The 10,109-nt window shown below is 63.3% G+C and overlaps 1 protein-coding gene across 2 annotated transcripts; it reads left to right on the forward strand.

Moving 5' to 3' along the window:
• The first annotated feature begins 4,944 nt into the window (after window positions 1–4,944).
• GPRIN1 (G protein regulated inducer of neurite outgrowth 1) lies at window positions 4,945–10,026 on the forward strand. Of its 2 annotated transcripts, none has more exons than XM_054287843.1 (3): window positions 4,945–5,157; window positions 6,572–6,665; window positions 6,852–10,026. In XM_054287843.1, exon 3 carries the CDS (start codon window positions 6,892–6,894, stop codon window positions 8,281–8,283), a length of 1,392 nt encoding a protein of 463 aa, XP_054143818.1. In that variant the 5' UTR covers window positions 4,945–5,157; window positions 6,572–6,665; window positions 6,852–6,891; the 3' UTR covers window positions 8,284–10,026. The 2 variants fall into 2 exon arrangements, with proteins under 2 accessions (XP_054143818.1, XP_054143817.1); XM_054287842.1 differs by lacking the exon at window positions 4,945–5,157 and adding an exon at window positions 5,563–5,641.
• The last annotated feature ends 83 nt before the right edge of the window (window positions 10,027–10,109 follow it).

The following is a 10,109-nucleotide window of genomic DNA, read 5'->3' on the forward strand; positions in this document are numbered from 1 at the left end:
GCACAGAGTAGTCAGGGTTTCCAGCTGTCTCATTCTCTGCTGTATCAGCTGTACCAGCGGAGCAGAAGGATGAGTGGAGAGAAGAAGGATCAGCACACACAGGACCATTCCTGCGGGCAGCAGCTCAGGGTGCAGCCTTGGTTCAGAGCCTCTTGCACGGGAAGGGAGCTGCTGTGAGGAGAGAGGGCTTGGAGGGATGCACAGAGTGCCAGCAGCACTCCAGCCGTGTGTTTTCCAGTTTATTCCTCCGTGTGAATGGCCTCGGGAATGGGCAGCTGCGGGCGCTGGATCGGGGCAGCAGCGCCTGGCCAGGAGCAGGAGCTCCTGGAGTTACAGCAGGGGGAAGCACCTCACCGCAGTTGTGAGCTCGACCTGGTCTGCAGGGAAGGGAGGGCAGGTCCTCCCTGGGAGGAGAGGAGAAAACGCAGTGCTGGTGCTCTCAGGGTCCCACCGAGCTCTCAGGCTCCAAACTGGTGCTATCAGAGTTTACCCAGTGCCCCACTGAGCGGGTGTAGGTGTTTGCTATCCATCTCCCACTCCCCAGGTACTGACATCAGGGGCCAGCACACCAATCCCAGGCCCTGCGGAGGTGGAAAAATCAGCCACATCTTGTCCTGCAACTCATTTGCTGAGCTCCAGCCAAAGCATATCTAGAACTGGGTGATTTCCACGGGCTGGTCATGGTCTCTGGCACACCAAGGAGTCCCCTGGCCAAAGTGTGGTGCTGCCCATATCCCAGGGCCACCCCAGATTTCCTCAGGTGTGAATGGCTTTGGCTTTCACAGGGTCTTTGCCTTGGCCCTTACCAAAAGGCAGTGTAGAGGTCTTTGCCTTGTGATCAGCACTCACTGAACTCTCTCTCACATGCTGAGGCAGGAAAAACCTTCACTCCTGCCTGAGTCTGAGCAGGGAGTACAGGATAATGTCCAAGTGAGGCCCTGCCCAGCAGGACAATTCTGAGTCCCTCTACTCCAAATACTCAGTGCAGGCAAAGGAGGGTGTGAAGGGATAGTGGAGCACCAGGACAGTGACAGCAGTGATGGTGGCATCCTCTGTATCTGCCTGGCCAGGCAGCTGCTGCCTGCTCCCCTGGCTGCCAGCACACACTGCTTACAGAGCAGGGACAAACCCACCACCTACAAACTCCTTCTTGGGCTTTTCTGTAGTAAAAGGCCTTGTTATTTTCTCAGGCTCGTGTTCCTGTGCAAGAACAACAAAAAACACAGTTGTTACTAGAGGCCCCAGGAAAAATCACAGAGCTCAGTGCAGCATCCAGCAGCTGTCCTGCCCTGCCTGCTGGCTCCAGGGAGTTTAGTCACAGCAGCTGGGGACCCAGGAATGGAAAAAAGAGATAAAGAGATGTGTGAACTCCTGCTCCCTTTGCTCACTGCCCTTGTAAGCCCTTGCTGATTTGCCCCTTCCTCCAGCACAGCAGGCAGGGGTGGGAGCATCCCCACTCCAGGCTCCCTCAGCGTGTCTCCAGGCAGATGCACCGACCCATAAACCAGAGTTCACCCCCCTGTGCCGCCCCAAGCTGCTTTTCACAGCGCTGGGTGAGTGTTACTCACTACAAACGTTCTCCCCCCACTCGTCAGAGCACGCTGGCACCGGGAGAGGGAGGGCTGTGCAAATGGAGCGTGAGTTATGGGCTGTCGGCAGGGAAACGAGGAGTGAACTCACCCAGCATTTCCTTGGATTCATCCTCACACCCACCATGGCAACACAAAAAGGAACATCTGGAGAAGGCTGGGTGAGGCAGACAGATGTTCTCTGCCAGCTCACCTGCTCCCCAGGGGGAGGAAGTGACTCTGGCAGTCGTGACCGTGTTGGTGAATCCAGGCAAGGGGCCACGGCTCCCCGTGCCACACGTGGCTCCCTGGTAATGCCACGGAGCCTCTGCAGGGCAGAGGTGGAGGCAGGGTGTGATATGGACCTTGAGCCTGCCACAAATGCCACCAGCCAGAGCCGAATCCATGACAACCCAGGCACAGAGGCTGCATCTGAGGAGCACCATGCTGGACACCTCCTGATCAACACCAGCATCCCGGGCTGCCAGGGGGGTATTCTGCAGCAAGACCTGCCCTCACTCATCCGTGCCCGAGGGGCATCCTGCTCTTCCAAAGCCCGGCTGTTTTTCACAGCCCCCAATGAGCTTTTCTGACTCGTGGCCCCATCCCATGCCCAAGTCACCGTGTGCTTTGTGTTCCCTTTGTACTGACCCACCACAGTGCATTTGTGTGCTGTTAATGCTGCCAGGCTTTCACTTCATGGGCAGGGATTGAGCTGCTGAAATGAACCCCTGGGAAAGGAGGGAGGAGAAGTGAAGAGTCCCTGCCTGTCTGCCACAAAGGCACAGAGGCACTGTAGGAAAGGCTTTTGCTCTTCTGGAACAGCAGCATCTGGTTGTGATAGATGAGGGTATTGATGATCAGAGGGCAGGAGCATTCAGCTGTGGAGACAGGATGGGAAAGCTGGGGCTGTTCAGACTGGAGAAGGCTCTGAGGACACCTTAGAACTCCTTCCAGTACCTAAGGAGAGCTGGAGAGGGCCTTTTTACAGGGGTGTGGAGTGATAGGACAAAGGGGAACGTCCTTAAGCTGAAGGAGGATAGATTTAGGTTAAATATTAGAAATAAATCCTTCCCTGTGAAGATGGTGAGGCCCTGGGACAGGTTGCCCAGAGAAGCTGTGGCTGCCCCATCCCTTCAAGGTGAGGTTGGATGGGACTCTGAGCAACCTGATCTAGTGGAAGGTGTCCCTGTTCATGGCAGGGATGTTGAAACTCGATAATTTTTAAGATCCCTTCCAACCCAAAACATTAATTGCCTATATGATTCCCTGTGTTGGTTCTTTTCCAGAGCTCTCCCTTATCCTGTGCTGAGAGATCAAATGTGTGGCTGGGATGTTCCCCAGTGTCACCACCCAGCTCTGGCTGACTGATGCCATGCTTGGGTCCCTCTCAGTGGCACAAAGCAGCTGGCAGAGCTGGGCCTCTCTGTGCCCCTGTCCCTCTCTCTGCCCCAGCTGGCCCTGGGGCCACATCCCTATCTATACCCAGGAACATCCTGAATGATGTCCTCAGGCACCAGGCTGCAGTGTCCTGGATGCAGAGCTCTCCCATCCCACAGGACTGTGGCAGGGCCTGTGTTTTGGGGCACCTGGGACATGAGGTGGTGGCAGGGATCAGATATCCCCCCCCAGCATATCCACACCAGGGCAGCTGGGGAAACAGCGCTGTTTTTAGGGTGCTTGGTGCTTTTGGGTAACATGGTCTCTGGGTAACATCCCAAGGCACTCAGAGCTCTGGGCACGCTGAGGGTCCTCCTGCTGGTGACAGGACTTGGGGCACAACACAGGACACATGGCTGTGGATGGAGACGGAATCCTGGTGCCCCTGGGCATCCTCTGCCACTGCCATCTGTGAACGCTCCTCACCACCTCCTCGGGGACACCTCTGCCCGCCGAGGGACCGTGGGACCCCCCCTCTCCTGGCAGGGGTCACATTCCCAGCAGCGCCAGCCGGCTGTGTCCCACCGCTCCCGGGCACACCGGGACCCGGGATGGGAGCCGGGCTGGGCTGAGCCGGGCGCGGGGCCGTGCGGGGCCGGGCGCTGCCGCTCCGCCGTGTGCGGGCGCGGCGGCTGCGGGGGAGCCCGGTGCGCGTTCACGTGGCGCTGCCCGTGCGGCGTGGGAGGTGGGCCAGGGCCCGGGGAGGGGGTGCGGCGCTACCTGCGCCAGCTCCCCCTCCGCCGAGGGAGAAGGCGCTTTTCAGGCAGCTGCCTGGCTCCTCCCGAGCCGGCAGCGCGGGAGTGCGTTGCCAAGGCGATGGGGACCATCTTACTCATCCTCCTCGCTATTGTTCTCCTGCCAGCCCTGAGGTGCCCGGGCGGGGAGAGGAGGAGGAGGAGAAGGCAGCCAGCCTGGGATGAAGGCTGCCTGCGGGGAGGGAAAGATGCTCCCCATGGCACCCCCCATCCATCCCCCCGGTCCCCCAAGCCCCAGCCAGCGCTGGTGGGACGGGGACACGCTGGTGGCAAGGTGCCGATGGGGATGGGGAGAGACGCTGCTGGCGGGGCTTAGAGAGGCAGTGGAAGCAAATGGCAGCAGGATGTGACCTCGCAGCCTCCTGCCTGCGGTACAGTCCCAGCCAGAGGCTAGGGGGTGTTTGTCCCCTCCTCTGCCAGGACTTGTCCCAGTCCATGGTGTCCCTTGGACCCAAAATGGAATGTGCCGGAGTCTGGATCTGATTCCATACAGGGCACCACGGGATGTAACCCCACACCGGTGCCCCACAGGGAGTTAGTTCCCCCACCGCTGCAGGCTTGCTGTAGGGTCCAGTCAATGCTGCAGGACTGGGAGCAGCAGGCAGGACCAAGTGTGGGGACCAGCACCTTGAGGAGGGGACACATGAATGGGTGCAGGGCTACACCCTCCACTCCAGCCTCTCCAGCCACCTCCTGGAGTGCCCGTTGGTGACATTGCAGTGCCTCGCTCTGCCCCAGAGAGGGAGGGGGGCAAGGATTTTTATTTAATTTCCATATCCTGCCTCCCTATTTTTAGCCTTCGGGGTTTTGTTCCAGGCTGGCTGTTTACTGAAAGAAGCATTTCCAACCTCCTTGTCTCCAAGCAACCAGGTGTGCCAGCTCCCATGGAACCAGCCTTACCCCATAGATCTATAGGGCTGGGGGACCGGTGCCAACGTTATCTCCAAGATGGGGACACCTGCCTAACCTTAGCACCCACCCCTCCGGACCCTATAGAACGATAGCTCCTGTCTCTGAGCTGACATCTCTGGGTCGGGAAGGGGAGCCTGGTCCCATAGGGCGCTGAGGGGCAGTTTGGGGGTCATGCTGGAGGTTTTGGGGGGGATGCAGGGATGCAGGTGAGGCGGGCAGGCCGCCTTCCCCCCCGCAGCGCGAGCGGGAGTGCGTGGGAAGGAGTTAGACAAAGCCTGAGCCCGGGAGCAGAGGCAAGCGCTGCCGGGAGCTAGACGGGGCCGTTCTCCCCTCCCCGTCCTCCCCCACCCTCGGCCGAGGGGTGCTCGGGAGCCCATCTCCATCCCGCCACGCTGGCGCGCTGTCCCGGTCCCTCGGGCTGACCGGGGCGCAGCCCCGTTCCCGGGAATGCCCGGGAGGGAAGCGGCCGCCACCATCACCAGGTAGGAGCGGGACCGGGCTCTGTGCTGCTGTCACCCGCACCCACGGGACCTGCGCTGAGGTTTGGGATCCCCTGACTCTGCCGGTGCCGGTTGTGTGTCCTGCTATGCCCGAGCGCACCGGGAGAGCCGGGATGCTCGTCCCCGGGGCACGCGGCGCGGGGATGCTTTGGGTACCGGGGGGGCTCTGGGACCACGGGGGGCTCCCGGGGCGGGCCGCCGTGGTGACAGCGGTGACAGCGGGGGACATGCGGAGTGCCGGGACCCCCTCCCCACGCGGAGCCGGCTGTCCCTCGCCTCCCCGCTGCTGCTGGGGGTGCCGGGGCGGGCGGCAGCCGGGGGGAGCGGCCCGGGGCACGGTACCGCCCCCGCCGCCACCGCCCTACGCATGCTCGCCGCCGCTGCCGCCGCCGCGCCGAGCCGAGCCGAGCGGGACGGGGCCGGACGGGACGGGACAGGACGGCACCGGGCGGAGGATCCGCCGCAGGTACCGGCGGCCCCGGGGCGCACGTGGCGGGCCCGGACCGGGCGCTGCCGTCGCCCGCTCCGTACCGGCACCCCCGGGGAGGAGGGGTTGGGGGTGGTCTGCAGCCCCGGGACGGGCGGCGGGGGCGGGTCGGCCTCCCCCGGCCGGGGCTGCCTCGGGTCCGGCTTTGTCCGGGGCTCGGCCGGGGAGCAGGGGCCGGGGCGTGCACACACACGCGTGTCCGTGCGTGCGGGTGTGCCCGTGGCCATGTGCTGGCGTGTGCGTGCCCGTGCGTGTGCACACGCGTGTGCCGGGGCTCGCAGCTCCTTGGCGGAGCATCGGTGCCGGGCACGGCACTGATCCCGCGGGGTCGGGCTGCTGTCGGAGCAGGTCGGGCGGCGCGGCCCTTCGGGGATCGGGGTGCTCCGTGGGAACCCACAGACGGGGCGGGGATCATCGCCTCCGGGCTCAGCCCTGCTGGGGGACAGCAGTGACCGCCTGGTCCCCGCTCCTGTCGCCTCCCTTTGGGGGAACTCGCTCGGCTCCAGCTGTGTCCGCTCCGCTCGGTTCTGCCTTTTTCGGGACCCACGGGTGGCCGTGTCCGGAGGCATGGAGTGCCCCACGCCTGCGGGATCCATGTGCTCTCAGCTCTGCAGGGACTCCCTGGCATTGCCAGAGCTCCTGGAATGTTTGGGGCTTCCTGCTCTGCTTCTGCCCCATGGGGCTGGGAAGGGTTTGGGGACAGCCAGGTGACACTGGACCGTGTTCCCCTCATGTGGAGAGGGAAGGGCTTGGGCTCCTGCCCTTCTCTTCAGCCTCCCTTGGACCCCAGGCCCAGCTTGCTCTCACCCCTCACTGCCCCCAGCTTACCACTGACGGGAGGGGGCCGCCGAGCTCCCGATTCTCAGCCTGGTGCCCAGGACCGTTCTCCAGCTCACACTCTCTCTGCAGGGGTGCCTGCACTGCGTCTCCCGCTCCAGCAGCCCCAGCAGCGCCCGGATCCCGCTCCCGGTCCTGCTGCGCCGGGAGGAGGCTGACTTCTACGGTAGGCAGCCGACACTGCTCCTCCCTTCCGTGTGCCACCACACAGGCTGTGCCAGGGACAGCCAGTGCTCCAGGTGGCCACCCAACCTGTTGTCAGGGGTGGCATGGAGAAAGGCAGTGGGCAGCTGAGGTGTGATGGGGGTCCGTGTGCTGCTCGCTCCTCACTGCCCCATCCTCTCTCTTGCAGACCCGTGGCGGGACTAGCATGGGAGAAGCCTTCCCTGGGCATGGGCAGCGCTAAGGAGCCCGAGGGGCTGCAGGTGCTGAGCTGCCAGGCTGGGGCTGAGGACGCCTGCGAGCCCGGTGCCAGCTCCCCGGGCTGCCCCGTGGCAGGCGAGTGCCAGCCTGGCTCCGGCTGTGCCGCGGGAGCCCGTGCCATGAGGACCTGCTGTGTGCCTGAGGCAGAGTCTCAGGGCACCAAGGCCAACTCAGTGGCAGAGAAGAAGGTGCCATCACCAGCAGGACCAGCTCCTGGCACACTTCTCCAGGACAGCAGCACAGAGCAGAGTGTGGCAGCAGCAACAGGGAGCTGCGGAGGACCGAGTGGTGCTGCGTCTGCCTGTGGTGCCACAGGGATGGGGGTCCCCAACACCCAGAAGGAGGATGCAGCAACCCCCACTTCCCCTGTTTCTGATCCCTGCCTCCAGGCAACCAGCAAGGACATGGGGAGCACGGCAGCTCTTGCCAAACATGTGGCATTCGTGGAGCCCACTGCGAGCACCGGGACAGCTGAGCTTCCAAGCCAGGAGCAGCCCCAGGCCAGCAAAGGGACATCCCTGGGTGCTGCTCCCCAGACAAAGAGCAGTGAGGGTCCCAAGCACCCCCAGGGGTGCACAGCAGACCCCCCCAGCACCAGCACCGCGGGCACTGGGGGTCGAAGTGAGGCAGGACCAAGCTCCACTGCTCTGGGCCAGGGCAAAGCTGAGGGGAGCTCAGTCCAGGATGGGGGTGCTGGGAGCAGCCAGCAGCCCCACACAGCCAAGCAGCTCTGTGAATCCTACTCCTTTGAAGTGACCCCGCCCCAGGACACTGGGACACAAGACATGGGGACGCAAGTGGACAACCGTGTGTCCTTGGTGTCGGTGGCCTTAAGCCCCATGAGCCCCCCGTGTGGGGCTGCTGCCTTCACCTTCCCCAAGAGAGAGGCAGCCTCTGCAGCCCCGCGCCTGGAGCCCTCCAAGAAGGACGCGGAGATGCAGGTGTCCATGCCTGTGGAGACCCGCTCAGTGGCCACGGGGCCGATGACACCGGTGGCCAAGTCCCCGCAGACCTCGTACCCCGAGGTGCAGGTGAAGGGGACGGTGCCGGAGGTGGTGGAGGAGGAGCCTCCGGAGCCCATCCGGGAGGTGAGCTGGGATGAGAAGGGGATGACGTGGGAGGTGTACGGGGCCTCCATGGAGGTGGAGGTCCTGGGCATGGCCATCCAGAAGCACCTGGAGAAGCAGATCGAGGAGCACGGGCGGCAGGGGGTGGTGACCCCGCAGGCCACCCGCACCGGCTCCGTCAAGGGCGGGCCCCGCCAGGGCGAGCCCAAGCGGCCGCCCAGCGTCTTTCGGGCTCTGCTGCAGAACGTCCGGCGGCCCCGGTGCTGCTCCCGTGCCGGCCCTGCCATGGAGTGAGCTGCTGCCCGTGCTGGGTGCCTCGGGGCTTCTCCAAACTGGGGATGGGGCCCTGCCCTGGCGTCCTGAGACACCCGGTGCCAGTGTGCAGGGCTGTGCTGGTGATGGAGCACTGCGCACTGGCACAGGGTATCTCCTTTGCTGGGGTCCTCCCTGTCAGCCTGGGGTTCCCCCGTGAGTGTAGCCCTGTGGAGGTGCCCTGGGACATGAGACTGGTGCCCTGTCTTTGTGCTTGGTGGCTTTTTTCAGCACGAGGAAGCGCGTGGCTCCTTCCAGATGGAGGCAGTTGCTCCTGTGCGTCTCCTGCCCGTGGCACAGGTCTGAAGATGGCTCAGGGTGCGTGCTGCTGGCTGCCCTGAACTCTGGCACCCCAAGCAGCAGCATCACTTCCCATGCTGGAGAGACACTGGTGCATCACCCTGCCATTGCTTTGCCTGTCCAGGGCTTGGCCATGCTCCAACCAGCCCGTGCGTGGGTCCCCACAGCCACCCATGGCAAGCACCAATCCCCCAGCTTCCCTGTTCTCTCTGCCCCACTGCCGTGTTGTGGGTGCCCTGGAGCTGGGAGGATGTGGCCACAGAGGGCACCAGGACAGATCTCAAATCTGAGAGAGACAGAGGCCAACCCCGTGTGTGATGGAGAGCTGCTCATGCCTGTCACCATGGCTGGAGGTGCTTGGGGAGTCTGTCCCCATGGCCCCCAGCCCCACCTGCCTGGGAGCAGCACATCCTGACCACGGCTGGTGGTGGACATGAAGCCTGCCCTGCTTCCAGGTCTGTCCAGCTGCCCCAGTGGTGCTGGAAAGGCCCCCTGTGCTGGGGACACGGGGACATGTCCTGCTGGGCCCGCTGGCTTCTCCTCTCCGATGGCAGCTGGGACACGGTGACTGCAGAACGCTGCCACTTTTTACAGCTGGGGTTTTACAGGGTGGGGGGAGGGAGCTTTTATTGAAATGTGTTTGCATTTTTGGAGCTTTTTAAGAGACACTTTCAGCCATGAGCATCCTGCCTGGAGCCACCTTCCCCGTGGTGGCCTGTGGGGCTGAGACCATCTTTCCAAACACTCTTCCTACGTGGCCTGTGCTCTGCTAGGCTGAAGAGCATTGGGAGTGAGGGGTCAGTCTGCAGAGGGGTGAATATCCCCGTGGTTGGGCTGACATCCCTGTGGCTGGCAGCACCTCAGTGTCCTGCCAAAATGTGGATCTTGGTCCTCCCAGCCTGGCTCCATACAAAGGACCAGCCCCACAGTGCCACAGCAAGGGGGGCCCAGGCCATGCCCAGCACCTGATGGGCAGGAGGCTGCAGACAAGGGGGGCTTGGGAGCTGCACCATCCCCTCTGGGCAGAAGTGCAGGAGGTGCCAGAGTCACCACTGCGGCCGTTTTCCCTTGTTAAGGTAAATTCTTGCCCACCTACACCCACACTGTACATCCTGGGCTTGTTTTGTCCCTGTGGGGCTGCAAAGGGCTTGCTGAAGTGCCAGCTGGCAGCCAGGGCCGTGGCAAGTGCCCGCTCAGTGCCGTGGCACTCGCTGGGACCTGGCTCTGCTCAGTGCCTTGGGCTGTGGGACCGGTGCCACGGCTGTGCCAGGGAGAGCAGGAGCCCTGGGGCATCCCCTTGCCACCCTGCCCCAGGCTGTGCTCCCCTCCAGCCCTGCACTGCCAAGCTGTGGCAAACCAGCGCTGCAGCTTCATCACCCATTTTCTCCTTTTTTTCCTCTTCATTTCTTTTGGGGGTGGGGCGGGGGGAGGAAGGGGCGGGAGGATCAGTCTGTCAATGTGGATGTTGGGTAATAAAACCTTGCACAAACCTCTTGGGGGCTGCCTGC

Source organism: Melozone crissalis, unplaced genomic scaffold (genome assembly GCF_028551555.1).
Source record: "Melozone crissalis strain CALT ecotype California unplaced genomic scaffold, PUWL_Pcris_2 ptg000061l_1, whole genome shotgun sequence".
Taxonomy (NCBI): domain Eukaryota; kingdom Metazoa; phylum Chordata; class Aves; order Passeriformes; family Passerellidae; genus Melozone; species Melozone crissalis.

Coding starts and splice junctions, on each gene's coding strand:
- GPRIN1 (XM_054287843.1), top strand. CDS start 6,892: ATGGGCAGCGCTAAGGAGCCCGAGGGGCTGCAGGTGCTGAGCTGCCAG.